This window comes from Scatophagus argus, chromosome 3 (assembly GCF_020382885.2).
Source record: "Scatophagus argus isolate fScaArg1 chromosome 3, fScaArg1.pri, whole genome shotgun sequence".
NCBI classification, from domain to species: domain Eukaryota; kingdom Metazoa; phylum Chordata; class Actinopteri; family Scatophagidae; genus Scatophagus; species Scatophagus argus.
Window position 1 is genome coordinate 24,375,788 of NC_058495.1, and position 25,616 is coordinate 24,401,403.

The window sequence follows — 25,616 nt, forward strand, 5'->3', positions numbered from 1 at the left end:
CAGCAGTAGCTTCCTAGTGGCTTCCTCTGTCAGACTTTGGCCTGAAGTCACATGGGAAACGTTTACCAGAAAAAGGCTTTACAGTTTCCTTGATGGGTTTTATTACTGTGGTGTTTTCATGAGGAATAAAAGCAGATCATCGATTGCCCTTCGGTCCAGTGAAAGGCGGGTAAAGCGTCGTCATCACAGGGATTCAACCTCCTTTTTCACACTGAGCCGCTGAAGATCAGCACAGTGTAGGTTTTTGAATTGAATCACAGTTTCATAACTGAAGACTCTGACTTATACATGACAGAACAAATGTCAAATGTTGCTTTTAGAAACACTACAAAGAAACAAATCTCCTACAGCATGAAAAGCTTTTTAAAATGCTGTCAATGCTGTCCAGTTCCTACATGCATCAAAATGTCTGTTAGTCTGTTGTGGAGTGATTGAAGATTTAAAATCCTGAGTCTGAACGTTTATGCTGGGGAAAATAGGATAAAATAATACAAATAAAGTTGCAGTGGTCACTTGCAATCAAAGAGTCATCACGAGACAAACATCACTCGCTTTTGTAAAATTAATTCCCACTGCAAGAACAGCTGGTGGGATTATGTTGATGAAACTCCACATGAGCGACAGGATGAACGAGTAAGAGTTCGAGCTTCTTGTGTCGACTTCTCAGACATCTCGCCGCTGAAAGCTCAGACAGTTTTTATGTCACAAGCTGCATGGTGGCAAAGTCTTTTCGGGTTGATATCAGGCTTTTATCTAGTTATCTAGTTTCCGATGCACAAAGGAGTGAAATGAAAAACAGTAGAGAAAGGAGAGAAACGCTCGTTATTTCTGTCATTCATGTTGAGTTAAGATATTCATGAGAGTGACAGGAGGACATAAAGGATCTCAATTAGGTGTAAGAAGAAGAAAAATAAAAGAACAAAGGGTCCTTAAATTAGCAGGAAACACGTATGTTTGCATACAGAGACACTCTTTGCTTCAAGCACTGCGTCCTTTTTAAGATTTGGTTCACTCAAAGGCAAATTCCCTCAAAAATGTCATGTTGAGTCTGCTGGTCCCAACTGGCCCTAAACTCCTCCTGAGGTCTAATTATGCAGGAGAGTTTCCCCATTCATTTATATAAACCCTGAACGCTACAAAGAGGCTTACGCTGAAGAAAAACTGGCCGACTGGACGAGCGAAAAGCCTTCAGAGACTGAAAGTTTGGGGCAAATGAAAACCACTAAAAGGAATTTGAGCTCAGCTGGAGCTCTGGGGTTAGCAAGTTCAGCAGACTGAGGGATTAGGAAGTGTGTGTGTGTGTGTGTTTGACCTGCAGAGGGCTTCACAGGGTCACAGGGTCAAACATGCGAGGGAGTGTGTCTAGACATGCCCAAATGTGCTGACATGCCGTGAGAGTGTGTGTGTGTGTGAACGAGGACATTTTCCCTCGTCTTCACTTCTAAAAGATCCGTCTGAAGGTTTAGGCTGCTGCTCTCTGAACAACTTGTTTTCTGCGTGAAATAAAAAACACAGAAAAGTTTAAACTCTCTTGACTTTCGGTGCAACATGATGGCGCCTGGAAAGCTGCGTCACTGGTCCAGTCAAATGCAATCAGTTTTTGTCCTGCTGTGAATAAAAGCTAAAAGCCGCTGGAGGGTTTCACACCCTTTTGATGAGGATTTGAATGCACTGAATAAGAAGCTAACGTGAGCAGCTGGGTAGCTTAGCTTGACACAGAAAGACAGAAACTGTTCTGGAAACTTCTGGAACTGAACAGCATGTAAGTCCAGAGAGTTATGGGTCCCAGCCAAGACTGATCCAACCCCCCCCAAATCAAATATGATTCTTGTTGTTTTTAGACTTTGGTGGGTTGTAGGCAGCTGTTTCCAGCCTTTGTGCTAAGCTACGCTACCCGGCTGCGGACTGTAACTTCACGTTTAATTTACAGATATGACGATCTTCTCATCAGACCAACCAGACAACGTCTTTCAAACCGACACTGTTTGTCTAACCGAAGAATTAAGCATTAATCGTTAATTAACGCACACGTAACTGTGATACAATGAGGGTGAATTCATATTCGAAACTAAAAGTCTGGAAAGGCAGGTAACACTTGTTTTAAATGTCAGTTTTAAATGTTATGAGCAAAACAAAAAACAAAAGAAAACAAAATGCCATTCTCTTCTGTTGTATGGGAAGCAGATACCTCAAAACGTGGCCAAATAAAAACAAAACTTATCCCCATGGCTCATTACCAAAAGGCGTCACTGAGATGCTTTTTGTAGCACCAGTTTTCAGTAGCAGTTTGGTTTGATGTGGCGAATCAAAATTACTTTTAACTTTTAATTATTTTCAGGAACATCTCACGGTTTGTTTTTAAATTAGCAAAGTCAATAGTGACTTTTAGTTTCACTCCTTTAGGTTTAATCTTTTAGTTCAGGTTTTGTAGTTTAGTTAGTAAACGAAAGGTTTCGACGTACTGCACGTAACAGTCAGGGTTTCACGTGGAGCATCGCCGCGCTAAACGTAACAGATGTGTTCATAAACCTGTCCCTTAGCAACACTGTGACGGCACTGCGGGCTTTTCGTCTGGACTTGGACAAAGCAACGGTTCTTAATGTGGCAGACAAAAGAGCAGGCTGGCAGGTTACCAGGTGGGGCTGAAACATGCTAACGGGTTTACACAAAGGAAGTCAAACATCCATCCACTTCATCCGCCTCCATCTGTCACCGCAGTGGACAACTGCTGAGTCAGTGGCGTTTCAGTCCACCTGCGTCTGTCTGCGCCATGTTTACATTTCTGGAGGACATTTTAACTCCTCGGTGACATTCCAGCTCGTCCTCTTTCTCCTCGTGTACAGAGAGAAAATGTACATGTTGAGATTTAAAAAAAGAAGCCTAACTGCCTTTTTAAAAAACATCTTTATGTTTGTTGTGTACGTTTGTCACAACTCGTGAACTGATTGCAGCTGGGAACAGCCGACGCTGGCGGCGGAAGCTGTGGTTGTGTCTTCGAATGGAAGAATACAAGAAAATAACATCTCGATGAGCAACTACATACCGTGAGCAGAAAATACACAGCGAGACTGTAAAAAAAGGAGTAAAAAGTGTACTTTTGAACTCTGAAATGTTAATGTGTCAGAAATGGACAGAAGGCTGCCGAGTGAAGGAGGGAAAAGGGAAACTGGGGCAAACGGGAGGAAATGAAGGTCGGGTCATAAGTAGAAAAAGTTAAGAATCCCATTCAGATGAGAATAATAATCAATATTTTACAAATGAACGTGTAGAATATGCCGAAGATAAGTACGTTCCTCCACTTTGGCTTAATTCGTGGTTATGCACCTTTGAACCGTTGCTTATCATTAGAAAAGTATGATGTGGCACTTGACTTGACTCCTCTATGTTTATTTGCTCCAATATTCTTTCATTTGCATTATCAGCGTTATGTAATGGGTCTCACACACACACACTTGCATGCAGGTGTGTTTATTTTAGATCCAATCAGGTGAAGGTAATATGAGGTGAAAGATGACAGCCCTCCGTTGTTCCAGAGACGGAATCGCTTGTATTAACATTTATAGTCATGCTAATACATGCAACACGGTGTTACTAATGTAAATTGACATTTTATGCTTTATACACATGAGCTGATAATACTTTTCATTAAGGTTTTTTGTTTTAGCCTCTTTACACTGACTCTTGGTATGTTTCAGAATAGATTTGAAAGATTTTACTGATCATTTTAAAGCTCTTCACAGCCTCCTCCCTGTTGTAATTCTGACCTCTTACCGTACGTACTTTGAGATCTTTAATTTGTTCCAGAGGCCATACTAAAATCTCAGCACCCTGAGGCTCTGGAATGACTAATTTCTAATTTTTTAATCTGCACTTTTATGACTTCCTGTTCTGTTGTGCTGCCTGTGTGAAGCACTTTGCGACACACGTCTCATAGCAGCTCATCCTCCTCCGCCTGGTTGTGATTATGACACCTTTACAGGTTTAGCACCAGAAAGTTGCTCTCAAATCGAGTTTACAGGTTGTGGTTTCTAAACATTTTGGGAAATAAACTTGTTGCTTTTCTTTCTGAGAGTGAGATCAGAAGATGGATGTCGATCTGTGGTCAAAGCTGGAGTCAGGATGTGTTTAGCCTAGCTTAGTTGAGCGAGAAGCTAACAGTTAGCCAGTTTAAAAACACACCAACCAACACCTCGTATGCCGTCCAAGTCTGCACACTGTTTGCAGATTATTTGATCCGTGCAGAAGCAGAAACGTTAAAAACAACAACATATCATCTCAGAGGGTGTTAGCGGAACTATTTCTTGATGAACAAGAACAATGTGTCCATCCGCTCAGCACTTCTGTTGGGACAAAACTTCTGCTTCTGTTTGAGTTTGGATTAAATAGAAAAATGAGGCAGAACATGATTCAGCAGACAGGTTTGCTGTTTGGCCCTGGGTTTATTCTTTATGCTGACCACACCCTGACTTCACACACGGCAACGGGAATAATCCGTCTTCTCATCTCAGCTGCACAACCTCATGCACTTCAGCATGGAAGACAAGTTAAAGGCAGCAGTTCTGAACATAAAACAGCTTTGTTTCATGCTAAATGAAAGGCTTTCCAAATGCGAGGAGCGCCTCGGGGGGCGGCTGGCTGGCTGTAAGAGAAGTGAATGTGAACAACAAGTAGTCGGTTAGCGTGGTTTGGTTTGTTGGTTAGACACACTTACCAACACCATCAGCACAATCTGTGGAGGGCTGCACAACCTCAACACATGTCAACATGGGAGACAGTTTAGAGATGATTAATGTGCTTTAAAACCCTGAGAGCGCTGATGTGTGGCTTACCGTTCTATCATATTATATTATGCCTGACTTAATCCACCTGGCAGAAACAAACCTAAGATTTGCGGTGACTCAGAGGTGTGAAACCGGGCCAAATGTCACTCCCCTCTTTGGATGACATTACACATCAGTAGATCTACGGCATTTGGCTCTCACGTCCAAAAGGAAGGTGAATCATCCTTACGTAACACAGACGAAGCATCTTTTTGGACGAAGGGCTGCTGAGAAAAGCACCAAAGCTCCTCACACGACTCGTTTCTTTCAAACCGTGCACATGGCGCCCACACCGGCTGTCAACAACCAAATCCGGACAGAAAAAAATGAAATAAATAAATCCTGAATACTGATTATGTGATTAATTTATTTATCATTTATATCGTTTTAACTGTCTCATACACATGTTGTTTTAAACATTTTTTGAAAGCTTTCCCATGAATAAAGTTTATTATTAATATTGGATAATAATTTACCTGCATAGTAAAAATGTGGGAAAAATCCTGGTTTTAATAATAAAAGACAAATCTCCCTTTCACAAAAACAAAAAGAAACTAAATAAAAGAAAACAGAAATCTGGTGTTTGCCCATAGATCTGAAGAAGAAGATATTCAGGTATTTATTTAAATAATTTGCATGCTTTTAAATACAAAAATAAAAACACACAGGAGTGAATGAAACAGAAATAAGACAACAGACTGATGAAAACCATAAATAAAACACCAGGATGAAATAGTGCAAGTACAGTACAACACCAAGAATAAAACGCAGAGCAGCTCACAAATGAGTCATCTTAAAGTCAGTCAGTGTTTGCAGTTCTGCTGATTGTATCTGCTGATCCCAGCCGTCTCCATAATACTGAAATGTGTTATGTCACCACCGAGCCGTCGGCCGCTCAGCACAAAACGCAAAATGTTATGTAAATCTTATTTATGTAATACTTTAATCCAATTGTCAACAAAATTCCCCCAGTCGATAGGAAGGGGCCTGGACTGCATTTAATCGGGTTCGGGGTCGAGTCCCCCTCCAGTGTGAGCAAGTTAAAAAAAATCAACAACACGTTCGACGCCTACAGGGTCAGATGAATCTGAAAGGAACAGCCCAACAGTTTTATTTCTGACGTTACGCCTCGTTAGCCTAGCTTAGCATGAAGACTGGCAGAAGGGCCCAAAGTTAGGCCAGAATATGCTGTAAATATGAATTATCAGAATGTTTGTCTGTCTGGTGACAGATGAATGTTCTCCTGGGATTTATGGAACAGACAGATAGATTCTTTGTATTGCAACCCTGGAACAACAATTTCCTGCGGGATCAATAAAGTTCTTATCTTATCTTATACTTTTTTGATCCCGAGGAAAATTCAAGAACAGTGGGGCCTGAGGGGTCTGGGAGTGCAGGAGGAGGGTGTCAGAGAAAACCAGTTTCACTTCATGTCCTCTAAAAAGAGAAACTTACACAACCGAAAGCCTTTAAACTTTCAACCAGTTAGGACATTTCAAATGTCACAGCTGAGACTTTGGCTGCTGTTAAAAGCAACAAAGCACAGAGCATCGCCTGCTGCTCCCAAAACTTTGGAATTCTTTTCAATTTTGAATCTTGCATCCTGTTTGTCTTAAACCGGCATCTTTCGGTGCGTGTGCGTGCGTGTGTGTGTGTGTGTGTGTGTGTGTGTGTGTGTGTGGTCTCACGAGCAGTCAGAGAGCCTGACTCGTGTAAAAACTCAGACGCGGCACATCTCATCCGTTGCTGTTTTCTTTGGGCTGTGTGAAACCCGTCCCGTGTCGGAGCGCCACTGTACCTCACCGTGTCCAAATGTTCTCTCTATTCCTGGAAAAAAAGGCAGAGGAGGAATGCTTTGTGTGCTTTTAACCCTTCACAGGCGCTTTTGTCTCGCTCTGATCTGTTCATCCCCTGCCTGTGATCTCCGCTGGTCGAAGCAGATCCCGGTGACGTCGGCTCACACACGGACAAAGAAAAGCTTCCTGCACAGGATTACGCTGAGACTCGCAGGGCGGCGTCTGGTTTCCCAAAAGCATCTTTAGATTCTCACATCTAAAGCCGTCGGAGCAGTTTGCCTGAAACCTGAAGCCTTTTCTTTAGGTATTAGTTTATGTTAGTAACCAAATATCGGCCTGAAGCTTTGACAGTGAGTGACTGTTGCCACTTACGGTTCATCCACTTCAGGAACTGAAAGAGTGCAGCTTTGTTTAACAGTGTGCTTGTGAAGTGTGATGCTATAGAAGGTGCCAGGAGGGCAAGAAGCCAATTGCAAAGCGGTTATGAAGCACAACAAATTGCTGCTCAGGTGTTTTAATGAACACAACAAGACAGAGTTTGTACTGAAAGGCCCTGCAGAACATTCACTGCCAGTGAGCTTCATTTTTCTGTTTTGGTTCAATGTTTTTATTGTTTTGTTGAGGCATAAATTGATTTTTTTTTTTCATACTTTGTCCCCTATGGGACATTCCTCCATTGTCCTCCGGCATGCAGCCTGACGAGTCTTCATCCTCTGCCACATTTTCCTGTCGCAGTTCAGGTCTGAAGCTGTTAGACCGCAGGGTCGACTGAAGTAACCCAACAAACTGGATCAACTAATATAAACTCACGAGTCTCAGCACCTTCTGTAACCACAGTAAAGATGCTGCTTAACTCATTGTTACAGTCAAGGCTCAGTAACACCACAGTATGAAACAAAGATAATCGTTTAAAGATCTTTCTGAGTGCCAGCACAACCTGCCACACAGGCTTCTGCAGGACTCTGCTTCATTTTTCTCTGTGAAACCAGTCAGGCAGCAGTTTGGTGTCTCAGCCAGATCACTTTCACATACCACATCAGTGGCCACAACGTCCTCGAACTGCAGGCTTTTGTTTTTCATTGATATTTTGCTCTATCGTGAGGGTCAGTAGGGATAGAAATAACAGTGGAGGTCAAATTCAGACTTTTAGTCACTATGTGGTTTGTTGAGCATCTCGGTCACGTCGCCGTTTGCACGTCTGTCTCCAGTTCAGCCTCTACAAACGCTGCACATTAAGTTAACAGCTCAGCAGCTCATCATTTATGACTGAGATATCAGATTATGTTTGTTTCCGCAGCATTCACTCTCTTGATATGCATTTGACGAGAAAGTAACACAGCGTCAGTCACGACCGAGGAGACGACAGAGCTCTCAATTGGCCGCTAAAAGCTTCTGATTCAGGCAGTGATAAGTCAGTCCCTCACAGGAAGAGAGTAGATGTGAAGATATGAGTCTTGGCTGTTTGTCAGGTCTTCAGTGCTTCGCTTCATGTCATCTTCCTAAAGCTTAACCAAACTGCAAGCGTGCCCTGAAATGCAGGCTTTATTTTGAAAATGTGACCATTTAATAATTATCACTGCTAATGTGACAAAGAAATGTGACCCTTCCTCCGTATAGCTGGATGACATGTAATGTTTAGGGATCAGCTGACATACCAGCAAAATAAAAATTCTGCTAATGTTGTGATTGAAGAATCTGCTGTGAAAATTAATTATCTAACTCGTCTTATTTCTGTCTTTCGGTCAGCTGGATCAACCACACTGCTCATGAAATACACCTTTAAAATGATCAAATGATCAGAGGTGTTGATAAGTCCGAAATAACAAATAAAACAAAAACTGGGTCAGTAACAGACAGACTGGACCAATGAAATGAAGAACATCAAGCTGTTCTCTGACTGACTGCTTCTGCTGACTACAGAAGAATTTCTGTACGATTTAATGTCCTTCTTTAAGTCTTACATAAGCGAACAGCTTCACTGCATGCCACAGCTGCATACCATACATGAGAGCACAGGATTCAGACTTCGGTTTTCCCACATGCGAGCCTGCCTCGCCAATGCTTGTCACGCACACACAGCCACACTGTCAGCAGCCACCGCTTTGACCCCGAGTTTAATTACTCAATGATCATTGGATAAACTGTCATGAACTTCTCTGCAGGTATTCATGATGCACAGAGGACCATCTCCATATTTGTCATCTAGAGCCACTATCAGGTCAAACTTTATCATATCTGGTCTCCATCAGTTTTCTGACATTGATTTAAGACTCGGGCTTAACGAGACAGCGTAAGCTTTTGCCTCCTAATTCAACTTGTCCCTACAAGGAGGCGTCGACTTAAAGTCAGCTTCTTCCCATGTGAAGAAGCAGTGGTGCAATCGTTTGGGTGAGTCTGGCGAGGCTCTACTGCTGTACTTTAGTACAGGTTTGAAGTACTTTTACCTCACTTTAGTGTTTCCATTTCCTGCCTCTTCATACTTCTACTCCGCAACAATTCTGAGGCAAATACTGTAGGACTTTTTACTCCACTTCTTTTGTTTGACAACTTCAGCAACTTTGCACATTTGGGACAAAATATAACCAAAAAATAAATTATGATGTAATATGAAACATAAACATAAGATATAAAGATGAATCTTTACTGATCCACAAGAGTAAATTCACAAGCCACCCATGTGGGTGCACATTCCTGCTGGTAAATTACTCTGTAATGTGAATTACATATTTCTACTCTTTACCTTCTGACATAAGATAAAATAACTGTCAGTTAAGTTTAGACCTTGATTATTATCATTTTTACTTTTATGAATTTAATGCTGGGGACCCCCTGACCTTTCCTCGGAACGCTCACTCTTACAGGCACGAGAAATATCAATCAAAGGTCCATTTTAACAACATGCATGCTCCTATTTTAAGTATCCATTTAGTTTAAACTCTTAAAATTATTATTTTTTCCTGAAGACAAATGCTTTCCTGTCAGTTGAAAGAGTTATGCCTCTTAATTGCATTCTCTGAATCAGAGTTTATTTATACCGAAGACAAAGCACAAGCTTGCGGCTTATCATCGAGGTGGCGTGCAACACGTACAGCCCGCGGCGGTCATCAGTGATCTGATCACCGATTGGCTCCCCGCGTTTGGCTGTGCCGACGTCACCCAATGATCATCACAAGTGATGAGAAAAGCAACTCCGCCGCGCGCCTTCAGCTTGTCGCGTCATGATGGAAAGAGCCAGAAGCCTGGGAGCCAATGAGGCTGAGGGGTTGTGACAGGTGGTTCGAGGAGGGCGTTATGGTGCTGCACCCTAATTGCACTTGAGAAAACGAAGTTACAAAATGGCTACAAATCAGAAGGTCAGTCTTTTTTAATAATAAAAGGCTCAGAACACAGATGTTAACACAGTTGGCACTGAACACGATGGTCCGCCGAGGCCGATGGGACAGTCTTGGTCATAAACACCACCGCTACATTACCAACGTGAATATGTGGATCATATTTTACTGCAGTTCTTTCGATAGCTGTGGAGACTATTTGCTCAAAAACTAACCAAAACCAACCACCCCCCCTCCCCCAAAAAATAACTCCCATCAGTCAGCATAACTTCTATAAAGCGACTGTTAGAAAATTGACCAAACTCTCTTTATATGCAGAGCTCTCACTCTGATTATATTTTCAGACACAAGTGACATGTTGTGACATGCTAAAATGTGCCTATGGAAAGCGAGGGAAGAAGATGAAGCTATCGCCATAACGTCATCCTCATGCCTCTTCTATAGCACACATATAGACGATCTTTGTTCGTTACGACAGAGCTGGTGAGGGCGGGAATGAGCAGATATGGGAAGGGGGAGGGGTGTGGCTTGGGTGGTCGGTGGTGGGGGGAGGGGCGAGGAGCGAGGTCGCTGCTGATTGGCTGACGGGGGCAGGACTCCAAACGCAGTATATAATATGAGTGTGCGGCTCCGAACTGCAGCTGGACGCTTGCGTTGCACATGTGCGGAAGAAATCGGATAAAAAGCGTAGAACAAAGCAGCGTAATGACCGACTGAGAGTCAGAAGAAGACAAGAAAGACAAAATAAGAATAGATTCTCTGCTCAAAGTCTCTGATAGTGGGAAGAGGACACGCCACAGCGCCGCATCACCGGGGAATATCTGTGAGTAACCTTCATCTTGAATTCATCACGAGCCGCGTGAAGCGCATGCGGGTGTGTGTGTGTCATTAAGATCGATTCATGCAGCAGTCTTGGGATAACGGCGTGATGGGAGTGCAGGTCACTGACGTATGTGAGTCCTGCCGGCGGGTTGGTAGGTGGGCCGTGCCTGCGCGCGCACACACACGCGCGCAGTGCGGGACTTTTCTCGGTGTTTCTGCCTGTAAAGAAGAGGTGAAGTACACGGACATTTTACCTGAGTGAGACTAACATCACCGCAGTATAAACACTTTGTGAGAGTCGGAAGCCATTAGACCTACTAGGAGTGTGTGTGTGTGCGCGCGCGTGTGTGCGTGTGTGGTGTGTGTGTGTGTCTGACTTTCTTATTATTTAGTGTTCGGGATGTGCTCACGCTTGGTTTTGGTGGTTTGTCAGCCGGAAGCGACGGTATTTCTCCAGAGCTGCTTCCTCCACATTTTTGAATGGCGTGTTTACAAACAGCCCCGCACAGCATGCCTTTAACACACCTTTAAGTAAAATATCTTTATTGCCCATTATGTGGAAGGGCCCAGCTCAGAGTCACGTATAGTCTTTAAAATCCTAATCTGTGATTAGGATTATAATAATCCAGTAATATTGACTTGTTAGTGCTTTATTAAAGTTGTCACAGTGGGGCTAACTTTATGCATGTTAGCATACATGCAACTGTATGCACAGCTGGGTATTCAGACTACCACAATGCATCATATTTTACTAACTGGGCATGCTTTACATGTGAAAACACTGTAGTCTGGTTGATAACTACTTCCTGCAGCTTCAACTGAAAAATTCACCGCAGGAACAAGTGCAGTATATCCCTCTTAAGTGTGGTGATTTAGAAGTATTTGCTTTGGGAAAAACTAAAACCTAAAACTCAAGTGAAGTACAGGTACAACAATGGGTTTAAATTGCTGTTGAATTTCTCTGTCATGCACAGCAGGCTGATTTGCATATGTTTAGATTCGCACATTTACATAATTCATCTGCCTCTGAGAAGTGTCAGAAAAATAAAAGACATTTGCTGTTCATTTTTTGTTTTAAATTCTGCCAATGCATAATAATAGTAGTAATAATATTAGACCAAAACTCATTCATGTAAATGATTGAAACAAATGTAGTAAGTGAATACTTAACTGGTTGACCAACCTTTTCAGTGTTAATATGTAAAATGCTTGACTGTCTTTATTAAATGGTCTTTGTCTTAACAAACTTAAGTATTTTGGGTGTATAAGCAGCACTTTCTGTGGCGTCCACAGATTCCAGCAGGTGTTTAGCCGTTCAGTGGGCAGATAATTAAAATCTCATTAGCCGTCTGGCCGGTGCAGATGGCAGATGGTCGGCATCAAGATGGCTTCAGGACGGCGTCACTTAGTGCAGGTGCCATATGGTGCGTTTCTGAAGTGTTTGCTGGTGTTGGAGACGCAGTCCATGACGTGAAAGATTAAATTAAAGAGGTGTTCCAGTATTAAAATAACACCAGCAGCTGGATTAGACGCTGGGCTTGGCTGTATTTGCAGCAGAGGAATGCGACTCCGGGGTCACATTGAGGATTGGGGTTGGATCTTTTTGTGGAATATAACTATTTTTTTTTGTCTACAAAGCCAATTTTTACATAGAAAAGAAGGACAGCCGAAACTGCCTTTGAAGTTTTCCGTAAAAATGATTAAAAGAAGAATTAAAAGACCCACATTCCATTCATTCCTCCCAATTTTATTTTGAAATAACAGGAAATGCCCTTGTTTCCTTCAGGAGACGTCCTAATTTGTTTCTGTGTTCAGCGTGTGATGGTGTGAGCCAGACTTGCATCACCTTCTGAGCATCATTTTGAGTGGCTGGCCACACTGGTTGCACCCACATCACACACATACTTGTGAGCACTCATGCACACACACACACACACACACAGAGTAAAAAGGAAGTTGTGTGTGATTATGTATGTTTATTATGTGGTGCACCCGTTTGGTGAGTGTCAGCGCCAATATTTGGCTCGTTATTTTTCTTGCCTGAGTCATGTCCGATAGACACCAGCAGTGGTGGCTGTTTGCCGATAAAGACGACAACTCAAAAAAACCTTGTTTTGCTTTGACTGAGAGATTTTTAGTAAAACTGAGAGCCCGATTTCCACGTAAACCTGCAGCCAGGCGGCACATGCCGCTAACCAGTTTCCATTAATAGCAAATACGAAGGAAGATGGCAGAAAATAGATGACACAAACAGTGAAATATCAACAACGTATATTTAGCAGACAACAATGGGCCCGCTGACTGTGATGACTGGGGCTCTTTACTGTAAATCAGGGCTTGGTTACCTTTTCTTGGCAGACACAAGCACTCAGTGTTTTCTGCCAAAAAAAGCGAAGGAAAAGTTATTATCCTGTCAAGTCGATTCCACAAGGAAACTGGGCCAGTAGGGCTGCACGTAGGCATGTACAGTGTGTGTGTGTGTGTGTGTGTGTGCACACTCCACTGCAAACCGCTGAAACACACTCTGTTCTGGGCTCAGCGCCAGCCTCTGCACTCCCCTTATGTAACTGTCTTTCTTTCCCAACTTCCCTCTTTATTCTCGTTCGTTCTGTTTCATTCGTTCCTCTCTTCGCTCCCTTTCTCCTCCTCCTCCTCCTCATCCTCATCTCTTTCTCCTGGCTGCTTCACACTTGACCCTGTGTCTCAGTTTCTGTCCGTGTAAGCATGACTCTGCAGATTTTTCAAAGCCTGTGCTGCCGCGCTCCGCCCGTCCCTCTGCAAGTTTGTATATGACATCATGATCTGTATTATGTTTCAGTCTGTCGGTCTGTCTGTGTGCCGCCTCCACCCAGACCAAACACCTCCTACAACCTGTTGCCTTCAGCTGGCTTTAGCGTGTAGGAGCCGACACGGTGACAGTTTGTTTCTGTGCAGGGAAAGAAAAAGTGGAAAAGAATATTTTAAAGTTACAGATTTAAGCATGTCCGGCGTCAGATAGTTCTTCACTTTAGAGACGATATAAAAAGGCAAAGTTGTTTTTTTTTTTCAGCATTTCAGACCTTGGGCTTCTTTATTCCATAAGAATTTTGTAGAGAACATGTTTACAAAAGCAAGAAGGTAAAAAAAAATAAAAATGGACAGCAAGGAGGAAGAGCAGGCATCCGTTGTCTGGAAGCAGTTTCCATGGTGCCGTCATCCGGCAAATTTAAGGCTGCTGAATGCTTGTAGAAAAGAGAAAATAAAAGAACACCCAGCCCTGAGGATCAACAGAAGAAACTCCAGCCCCAAATGCTGCCGGAGGTTTCATCTTCTTTTTAAGCTCCGCACACCCTTTTCATTTAGTGAAATTTAACCCGTGACAGGAGTGTGTTGTTTGTACACATGCCTGAGGTAGTGAAATATGATCCGACTGCTGGCAGCCTGCCCTCGGCCTCTGAGCATCCTGCGATTAGCTGAATTAACTGGATTGTGTGTGTGTGTGCTTTATGAGCCAAATGTGACAAAAACTCACATAATAACACAGAAACACTCAGAACTAATCATGTGATTCTCACTGTGTCACATATGACACATATTAACCACTACGCTGAGATGCACAATGTGTGTGTGTCAGGCAACACCATATCTGCTCTTCTTTGTTCCGTCAAGGTCATGTTGCTATGTTAAACTGTGAGGTCAGACTGGGAAGTGTGTGAGTGAGTGGGTGAGAGTGTGTGTCAGGTCAGTGGAAATGTACTGACTGACCACTGTGACTGCTGACTGGACTTCAATCATTAACCAGATCTGCCCTCACTCTACTTTCTCAGCCTTGGATAAAAGTGGTGATAACGTTAGCTACAGTAATGCAGACATTAGATTAATAATAACAATAATGTTTTTCTCTCCTTAGTCAAAATGGATCTTCACAACAAAGAGTTTCTGTCTGGGGAGATTTTGCCTGTGGTGATTATTGGTAAGAAACAAACACACACACACACACACACACACACACACACACACACACGTACAGCTCACATTATGAAACGATCCCCTTTGTGTGCCTTTTGTCCTACTTTTTCTGAAGCACCTGAAGGCATCAGTAACCCGCAGTGGTTTTATAACAGGTGTATTACCAGCGCACTGCAAAAGCCGACCTGCTGCTTTCTCAAGTGCAAGAAATGAGTTGAGAGTTATAAAAGTATAAATAGTTTTACATCTATTTGCTAAGTATGAGGAGGGAGAATGAGTTTTTTTGTTTTTAATCTATCCAACTCTTTAGTGTTTTGCGTCTGGGCTACAGCGTGACAACCCAGTAAAACACAGAAGTGCGTAGAAAGGAAGTGCTTTGGTTCACATTCATACAGCGATTGCTAATAATTACGTGCAGGCTAAAAGCTGCGTGGCCTCAGGACATGTCGACACAGCCATGTCAGGCAGGAAGTGGAGAGGCAGGCTCGCACTAATGTATGTGGTAGAAGGTGCACTGAAGATGTTGCCAGTCGGGTGTGTGTTGCAGCACCACCAGCAGAAGAAGAAGAAGAAGAAGAAGAATCGATATCCACTAAGCATTTTCTTATGAATGATGAATTATTATACTTTACAGATCGAACGCTCAATTAAAGAACTACATAAAACCACAGAAAAAGTCCAGATATGTTTTGGTTAGTTTTCTTTGTTTTTTTGTTCCAAAGAAACGACATGTTTGTGGTCTGTGCTAAATGAGCTCAGGATTTGTATGTTGTGAAACATTTGGCAGGTTTCCTGCAAAATGAAAGTGGCTTCTTCATGTGCTCGTTGTACAGCCTGATCTGTGGTATTCAAACTTGCTGAGTCACGCTGCTGTGGCAGAGTTTCATACTGTAGTTACTGAATGACTGTGCGATGCAAGTAGGCGCTTTCATGGATTTATTTTACGATTACGCAACACGGTTTGTCCCTGCAAAACAACAACAAATTCCCCTCAAACTGCAGGTGTAACCATAGCAACCAGCAGACACAAACGTTATGTTGCTGGTCAATGCAGTCGACCAATCACATTGCTTAGCTGCAGCTACATGACAGTCCCACTGAAACGCACCTGCTTCTCTCTCAGGTAACGGCCCATCGGGGATCTGTCTATCATACCTGCTGTCGGGTTACACCCCCTACCTGTCACCTGAGGCATCGCACCCGAACCCCCTGCTGCACAGCAAGCTGGGAGAGCAGCCTCACCTGTCGCTGCTGGAGCAGGTAGCACACACACACACACACACGCACGCACATTAGGTTGTTTTGGCTGTATGAATTGACTGAAGGATCATAAACGTCCCTCTCTGGTCCTGTCTCTCTCTACAGGACCTGGAGTACCTGTGCGAGGGGCTGGAGGGACGATCGTCCAATCCCGTAGCTGTGCTCTTTGACTCGCTGCTGCTGCCTGACAGCGACTTCGGATTGGACCACACATCGCCGCTGGAATGGCGATACGAGCCCGAGCGTGCTATCCCTCACCTGGTGCTGGGCAAGGGGCCGCCTGGAGGCGCCTGGCATGTACGTCGATTAGCCCACTGATTACCTGTAGATTATTATCGATTATTCACTTGATGCCAGACCTAATTTTAGCGAAAGCAGTTTGGTAAACGGGGAGTTTAGGACAGCAGCGATGAGGTGATACTCTGGTTTAAGCTTTTGTATAATTTCTTTGCTCAGTTGTCTGTTTCGAAGAGACTTTATGATTATGCTTGTGTGGTTTAGGCTCATAGAAGCACACGTAAGCACCACACTGATGGATCTTTACGCTGAATTGTTGGGTCAATGCTAATGTTATTGTTTTGTGAGTATTTGACTATACAAATATGTTGGTTTGCCAAAGGGAACGGGGTAATAAGATCTGTTTGACGTGTTGGGCTTCAATATTAAATATCATCTTTTATGATTGACTGTAACCTCTTGAATTGAATGGCTGTAACATTTCCTGACATACAGAAACCCATTACACAACATGAACAAGCTTGTCTTTGTAGACGAACGGCAGGACAAATTTGCTTAGCAGACATTGTGACAATGTATGCAAACACGTTTTGTTTCCCTTTGGCAGCTGCTTATTTGCACACGCCGGCAATGAGATGTGCCCGTCACATGAGGCGAACAGTTTGAAGAGCTTAATTCAGGTTCTCAACCGAGAGCTCTGAAAGTTAAATCTTTTCTAGATGACATTGAGATCAGTACAGCGGATCAATACAACTGATTGATCATAATTGTGTGTGTGTGTGTGTTCTTCCCAGGCCATGGAGGGCTCCATGTTAACTCTGAGCCTCGCTAACTGGATGGAGCTTCCCGGACTCAAACTGAAGGAGTGGATGAGAGAAAAGCGCAGGTCTGTCCAGCACCTGAGGCTCACATGACAACGTGTGCTAAATACACAACACAGTTAATAAAACATAATAAAACATGTTCAGTCAGCTCTGTTTTCTGCATGGAGTTAGTTAATAATCTGCGAGTCTCAGGCAACAGACAGCCAGCTGCAGATTTAGTGAACAGCCTGATAAGGTGTACACTTATTTTATTATTAAGAATTTCCCTTCAGGGATAAATAAAGGGATTCTGATTCTGATTTTGATTATATATTTATTTTATTTTATTCCAGAAACGTACGAAATGACCGCGCCACACCAGCAGAGATAGCCTCCTACTATCAACACTACGTTTCTCAGATGTCTCTGGAGCAGAATTTTGCCTGTGGGACCACGGTCACTTCCGTAACCAGAAAGCCTGGCGGGCAAGATGGGTCGCCGCCCTGCTGGAGAGTGACGGGACTGCAGCGCAGAGAGGGGGAAGAACTTGGGGGTATGTTGAACGAAAAGACTGAACGAAAAGGTGATATAACGTGTTGTTTGAGAATGAAAGCTAGTGCCACATGTTCACCTCCCCGTTTCCCTCGTCGTTTTAGATGGTTCTTCCGTCTCCACGGAGGTGCCGTTCTCCCTGTTGGCCCACAATGTGGTGTTGGCAACAGGGACCCACGACATCCCGGCCAGGCTCGGCGTGGAGGGGGAGTCCCTGCCCTACGTCTGCCACTCTTTCTGGGAGCTAGAGGCGGCCATCTCTCGTGGCGAACTCGACCAGTCTTCAGACCCTGTGTTGGTGGTGGGGGCGGGGCTTACGGCGGCCGATGCAGTACTGGCTGCCCACCATCTCAACACCCCCGTCTACCACGCCTTCAGACGCTCGGTCACTGACCCCGACCTCATCTTCAACCAGCTGCCCAAACTGCTGTACCCAGAGTACCACAAGGTGAGAGTTCGATACCCGAAGCAGCCGATAGTTTACCACACCGTCTGCAGAAACGTCACGTGCTTGATAAATCGTTTACCACATCTCAGCTATTCTTTTCTGTCCCTTGGCCTCCAGGTTCACCAAATGATGACTCAGCAGCAGTGCCGGCCAAGCCATCCACCACATGACCACACTCAGAGCCTGCATGACGACTCCACCCCTTCCTCTCCTTCCTCCCTCCCACCGTCTTCCTCCACCAACTCGTCCACCTCGTCCTACCCGGGTTACCTGAGTTTCCCGCGGTACAGGGTTGTGGCCTTCAGACCAGACAAGAAATGCGTTCTGGAGTCAGATGCTGGTCAGCAGATGGTGGTCCAGGTCTCCAAGGCGCTGGTGCTGATCGGCGCCCACCCAAATCTTTCCTTTCTGAATGACAATGGTCGTTCGCTTGGCATCAATCCCAGTGAGACAATCTCGTGCCGGAGGAACCCTATCGATGTGGACCCATTCACAAACAACGTGGTCGCGGCAGACGGCCCAGGCATGTACGCCATGGGGCCGTTAGTTGGAGAGAACTTCGTCAGGTTCCTGAAAGGAGGAGCACTGGCTATCGCTAGTGACCTCGCCAAAAGACAGAGGGAGGCAGGGGAAAGAGAAGTGGGGTGCTTGACCACAGACAGATTCATGGACAGATGGGTGGACAGACAGGTGACCACACAGACAGACGCAGAGGTTTGTGTCCTGGAGTCGTAGCATGTTTTCCTAGGACAGGAAGGTTGAGTGGACTTAAGCAAACTCTGATCTGATCCAAACTAATGGACCCAGACTTAACAGGAAGTGCTGCAATCAAATCAGCACAGGTTCTGTTTTCCAGAAATCACGTATTAGGGAAGTTGTTTCAGGGTGTGAAATGGGCAACAGATCTGTTGTGGATCTGGTCAACAAAGACCCCGGACCTGAGTGACCCTGAAGGCTAACAGCAGCTGGAGAAATGCTGACAGTTGTGCTGGGAAAGATCCTGCATGCTCAGCCACATGAAAGAGGAAGAGATACTGCACCGTGACAGATGTGGTTTTTCTGTCGCAGTATTAAGCTTCAAATGTTCATGCTTACCACCTGTAAGCTGTTCTGGAAGCCGTGAGCTCCACCATGAGTCTACTGTACGTGTTGTTATGTTTTCTTCACTGCCCTCTGGTGGTCACATGACGCAATGGCAACATTCTTTTGAAATTACGTAAATCGTATCTTCCACATATGTGGCTTTTCTGTAAAGCAGTGATTGACATAATCATCTCTGTGGTAAACTAAAATTATTATACTGGTTTGATCTTCGTGTACAGCTGGTATAATTTTTTAATATTGATAAGTGTGTATGCATGTTATTGTCAAAAGACTAACATGTTCAGGCTTATACAAAGTGCTCAGCTTCTGCCTGCTTTATTTACATCCTGCAGTCGAAGGCAGAAGAGACAGAAAACGATGAGAAGTCGTCCTGATATTAGCTGCCCAGGATCGGTTTATTATCACATCCTGGTCAGAAACTTCCTGGTTAAGGTTTAACCAGTGGGCATCATACATGACCAAAAGCACACGCGTTGCCTCCACCTCGCTCGTTTTAACCATGTACAGTGGGGATAATTAACATGTTTCCAAAGCTAAAAATGCATTTAACTGCAAGCAGTTTTTGCAGCACTACACTGTCACAGATTCATGCTTCTTTCTTTATATCATTTTCTACGTGTTTGTACATCGATGATTTCCTCTTTTGTGACTCTAAGGTGCTTTTTTTTTAATGTTAAACAGCCGACTGCACCGACCTGATATCTTTGTAAATTGTTGGGGTATGAAAAGGTTTGATACTTAACAAAGCCAAGAGAGAAACTTCTATATTTTTTCTACAATTCTTTTCACTGAACATGTTTAATTTTGTGTTTCTTCACTGTGAACACTAATACGACACTGACAGATGACAGCGCTGTTCTTTTAGTCCTGTTTGTGTTGCTGTATTGCCTCCAGTGATGGCTGTCACTCCTGTGATTCTCCTCTGCGTCTTTGTTTTGGAAAGACGACGCAGCACGAGAGTGATGATGCACTGCCGATTTCAAGTTGTAACGCACAGACTTTCAGTGTCATTTTGATTAACATTAACCATTGTTGGTTGTTGTGATGAGCGACAAACGAGAAAACGCATCACTTTGACACAAACGGTGGGTTTTAGCTTCTTGTTTGGTTGTTTTGTGGAGAGTTTGGACACCTTCTGCCTGATGGTGGACTTTGAACTCGATTAGCCAGCAGTGCCTGAAGACACACGGTTCACAGCAGTGTTGTTTTTACTCCACCTGAATGTTTCTTTTGAGATGCAGTAAAAATCAAGTCTGCTTGTTTTTAGTGCAACTTTTTTTTTTATCCTGATTTGTATGTCAGCATAAGTTTACAGTCAAATCTGTATTTTTCCATATTCATTTGGCCGCGGGTTTCTATTAAAAAGTTTTTCAGCAAACGTGTTTTGTTGTGCTTCTCATTACTGCAGTGCAAAGTTTCTTGTTTGTGTTATTTTGTTATCTCGTGCCGAGTTATTGTCTCTTGCTCTTCTGCTTGGTTTTACAAGAACACGACGTTGGAGCGCGTCTATGAAGCGGTCCCACGTAAATGCTGAACTCCATCTGAGCTCTGTGCCTCGTGATCTGGACTCTGAACTGCCTGCATGTCTGCAGTGTACAGACGAGCCTCTGATTTTCGAGATGTTTCAGGCAAACTCGCCCTTTAGCTTCCACATGTTGGGCTCCTTGTGGCTGAAGGTCAAATTAGAAAACAGTGAAGTTCTGCACAAGCCAGACATAAAGATCAAAACAAGCGAAACAGTCACCACAATACGATTCATTTGGCTTTTGTTCTGCTATCCTGTTAGTGCGTCTGCTTTCACCGAGCAGTTTTGCTTAACTGATTTTGAAACATTTGGTTGATATGACTGCTGTGCTGCTGTAAGCTTCCAGTACAAGAACACTACCTGAGCTGAGAGCCTTTTAGCTTTCGTTCAGATTTAAAAAGGTTTCTTGAAAGCATCACGTGGTTTCTTCCCTGTGATGTGAAATCACAGGTTGTGTGCGGCTGGATGGATCTCAGATGAAAGCTCTTGTCTGTTGGTCTGGACTCTAAAAGGGCAGTTGGAGTTCAGGAGGGAGCCGTGATTAACTGAAGTGTCTTCACCTCAGGCCTCTGCGGCGTCTGGTGAGGAGGCGGTGGTGGGATCATCAGCCGGATGAATCTTCTCTTCTGATTAGAAACTTGTGGCACAAGATTGCAGGGAAGCTGGAAGCGAAGGCTCGGCCGGCCTGGACTTCTGTGGTGGAGCGAGCGACATCACATGTTACTCATAGAAGTGCTGTGCATGAGCTGAAAGGTGCATTACTGCTGTGCTGTGAACATTCCCACGGTTCATGTTGTCATTACGAAAGCTGCTTTGAATGGTGTGGAAATCTGGGAAATAAAATGACTGAAGTGACTGGAAGTACGAGTATGACCTGTTTTTGTTTAACTTCACTCCTGTGAACACAACACAGCACAAAGACGAAAATGAAAAATGTTATCACCAACTCACTGTGTCCAACCTGATGGTGGACTACAAATATTCTATTAATTATTGGTCTTTAATAAGTGATGCATTCATGTGTCACCCCCGCCTTGAACGTTTGAGCGACTGCACTTTTAACATTTTGACCTTTGAACAAGAAGGGCCATCGAGAAGAACATCAATATAATGAACAGCAGCAATCACGTGCATTCATGTTGTCCCCAATTAGTCAAAAGAAATTTAAATTGATTCAAATGGACTCAACTGCAGGCTGTTCCAGCCGCGTGGAGAACAGCATTAAAGAGCCAGTTTCTCAGCCAATCGCAGGGCTAACGAGAGGCTTTTCAAAGACCAAACGCTCAGGTACTCCAGTCATAACCATAAGAGCTCACATTTTACTTTATCTGAGTTTAACAGTGAATTAAGATCAATTACCGTCGCGCTGTGCAGCACAGAATCAAAATATAAATGTTTGAGCCGCCGGGGCAACAGAGGGCGCTGTTGCATTGCAAACCGAGTCGTCCGCGGATGAAATTGTACTGTTTGTAACTTCAAACTGATAAAAGTTGTGATTTCCACCATTAGAAGTGGGGTTACTTGTCTCCAGCTTCATCCTGTGCAATATTACACATCTGATTCTTCTCTCTGATGATTAAAAGCAGTTAATAATCAGGTTCTCGACAGATCAGATGAAGTCTGGTTTTGTCTTTGACTTCCAGGTGTAATAGATAATCCAGCATCACGTGCACAAAGCTCCCTTTTTCTTTACTATCTCACTCTTGTTCGCTTTTTATTCTGGATTCATGAAAACATTTTTTAAATTTTTAAACCAACGAGCCAACTGCTGGGCTTCATTCACTAAAGCAGAAGACACGTGCCTCCTGGAAATCTTGCACAGGTACAAAGACGTTTATTAAAATATTGTTAAAACAAACACACGACAAGCTCAGAAATCGCTTCTCTCTGCGCAGTTATTTGGCTTTAATCTCCTGGGGTTCACTCTTTAAATTGCTTACTGTGAGATTAAATCTGCATTAGTGAAACGGGTCCCAGTATAAGTTCCTCTTTACGGCACCGGTGCAGGTGTGACATGAACACGTTTAAGGTGGCCATCTTAAGTCCCAGCCAGCGCCAGGATGAACAGTCAGACAACATCTGCTGAAAGTCTGAGGATTTCAGCAAAACTCGAACGCCCAAAAATGATGCAAATGTTTTTGTTTCTTTAAAGGAGAAATAAAACATGTTAAGTCACATCTCCCATCAGCAGTACTCCACTGCAGTGAAGTATTAAGGACAGGTGGACTAATGCAACAAGACGTTTGCAGTTCATCTCATTTACATGTCGCATGTGAGGTCAAATCAGTTCATGAGGCAAAATCAGAAAATCTTATCCCTGTCTGTGTGAGCGTGGCTCATTGGCTCTGCCTCGGGTGCAGCCAGACCACAGACTTCTGGACAACAACAGACCTCCTGTGGGGTGATGGGGGGGTCCAGCTCTCAGTCCAGCTCTCAGTCCGGCTCCCAGTCCGGCTCTCAGTCCGGCTCTCAGTCCGGCTCTCAGTCCGGCTCTCAGACCAGCTCTCAGACCAGCTCTCAGTCCAGCTCTCAGTCTGGCTCTCCTAAATGAAGGACACGAATGGACATGGATGGGCTGTCAGGGTTTTATCGGTGTATCATGTGCTTCGCTGTGTGTTTTGTGCATTTTTTTACATTTCAGTGTAAAACGCTTCTTCAGACGTGATTGTGTCATTGGGATGCAGCAGGCGTGTGATCGTGGCTCCGCCTGAACCAAATCCCACTTTAAAAACAGGACAATTAAGAGTGATTGTTTTATTATGGTTTATTGTTTATTACATCAATCTATATGGACACCCCGATGCTTCACTCTCCTGATCCCGTGATTCAGCAAACACACACACACACACACACTCACTGGTTGCTATGGTAATGAGGCTGGCAGGAAGGCTGCTGGTGCTGTGACTCAGCTCGTTGCTGGGTGAATCAGGAAAATACAAAGTGTGTAGCTGGTTGCTACAGAATAAGACAGATAGCATACATACTTTATCACTATCAATAATGTAATGTTAGTTCGTTTTTTTTACAGTTAAACATAGAACTCATATATCCAAAACATATCACGTTAAAGAGACGAACTACATGATTTAATTAGAGCATCTCCAAACCCTAAATTTGATAGCTGTCGTCATTTTAAATGATATTTAGCACCGAGATAATTGAAGCGTTAAACAGACTCTAAAATAACATAAATATTTTGTTGTTTTTTGTATTCAGTCCTGCTGTTGGAAAGCATTGCTCTAAAGTAATTCTAATCTAATTCTAATCTTTCTTTTATCTGATTTTCCACTTGCATTTCGTTCCCTTCTGATCGCTGCTGTCAGTTTTTTACGTGGCCCTTTTACATGTCATGTTTTGTATTTTATTGTTTCGTTAAATAGTTTTGTTTTAATTGATAAAAACTGCAGCTAGCGAATAAATTAGTTCATCTTTAGTATATTTTCTCTTCACTGCTGTCGTCTGTCAGCAAAGCGCCCGTAAACTTTCAGTAAAGTCACAGTCTGTTCTTCCATTAAGGAAAAATCTTTCACTTTGCTCTGTAGCTCCGCCCCGCCGGCCCGCCGCGTTTTCACCACACAGCAAACGTCCATCATCCACAGACACGCAGCAGCGTCAGGTGAGCCGAACTCAGCGTCGACCGGAAATATGTTAGCCTTCAAAATAAAAACGGCAAACGTGTTGCCAAATAATAAAATGCATGAAGAAATTGGTTTTGTTTTATTATCAGCTTGTCCAGGCATTTCAGGTGCTACATTTAAACAACTTTATAATTATTTCAGCTGGTAAGTAAGATTTGTTAAATTTGGACATATACAAACCCTGTATGATTCACAAAACAAAACACAAGATTTTTAATTTTTTTATGTAGAAATGTGAGGCTAATCAGAAGACTCAAACTAATAGGCCAAATACAATACAATACTCTTCTGCAAAAATTAGGAAAACCCAAACCTACGTTTGCAGTCAGTGGACATGGACAGACACACTGACCTCAAATACCAGCTTAAAAAGTTGTCTGTTATTATCACCACAGGCATTTGAATGTTAATATAGATTACAGACAAGCACAGATTTCAGTTTTAGAATTTTTCTTTTGTCGGAACATCACAATTATTGGCCCTTTAGGTGCCAATGAATGAAGACTGACAGCAGATGTACTGCGATGGCATTAAAATAATTAAAATGGGTCTGTGTGAAACTTGTATGAGCCACACTTCACTTCACACTACACCTCCTGCTTTGTGTAAAGCAAACTATCATGTAGTCTGTATAGATTTATTTATTGGCTGCTGAATTACATGGGTTTCCTTTGTCCAATTTTACTTTACTTTGCTTTTTAAAAGCATTTCCTATGCGGTAAATTGGTAATGAATATCATCAAAGCTCTGCCAACAAGACAGTCTGTCTATCTCTCTGTTTATTAGTCAGTATGTGTAGAGCAGTTGCGACTACAGTAGTGAATGTAACTAAAAGTAACAGTACAACAGTGTAGAAATACTCTGTTACATGTAAAAATTCTGGATTCCAAATTGTGTACCAAAGTATAAAGGTGTTACCATTAAAATATAAGTACAAATGTAATGAAGATGCAGAATGTCCGATTTTACAAGTTTAATAAATAATATAGACTATATATTACATTTTGGATTATAATTGTTGTCGTTGCAATCATATGTATGTCACTTTAATATGGCAGCTGATAAAATTCGACTTTTTTTTTCAACCAAACAACACTGCTTGTTAGTTTGTAAATATCACCAAGGGACCAACAAAATCTCACCTTTATCCATAATAACACATCATCATTTACTTGTTGCATATATTTGTTACTGTGAAACAGAATCTGTAAACTGAATAAAGCAAACAAAAACAAAGTACAACTTGGAGAAAACTTTTGTTGCGTGGATTACAGGCTTTAATTTTGAAACTCTCAACCGGATGTGGCGTTTGTCACTTTGGCTAGCTGGAC

General features: G+C 43.1%; 1 protein-coding gene across 2 annotated transcripts; it reads left to right on the forward strand.

The window, feature by feature from the left end:
- Positions 1-9,819: 9,819 nt before the first annotated feature.
- osgn1 (oxidative stress induced growth inhibitor 1) lies at positions 9,820-20,500 on the forward strand. 2 transcript variants are annotated; one of them, XM_046384964.1, is made up of 8 exons: positions 9,820-9,969; positions 14,660-14,722; positions 15,842-15,978; positions 16,084-16,275; positions 17,010-17,101; positions 17,372-17,571; positions 17,675-18,018; positions 18,136-20,500. In XM_046384964.1, exons 2-8 carry the CDS (start codon positions 14,665-14,667, stop codon positions 18,751-18,753), a joined length of 1,641 nt encoding a protein of 546 aa, XP_046240920.1. In that variant the 5' UTR covers positions 9,820-9,969; positions 14,660-14,664; the 3' UTR covers positions 18,754-20,500. The 2 variants fall into 2 exon arrangements, with proteins under 2 accessions (XP_046240920.1, XP_046240919.1); XM_046384963.1 differs by lacking the exon at positions 9,820-9,969 and adding an exon at positions 10,556-10,771.
- Positions 20,501-25,616: the final 5,116 nt, after the last annotated feature.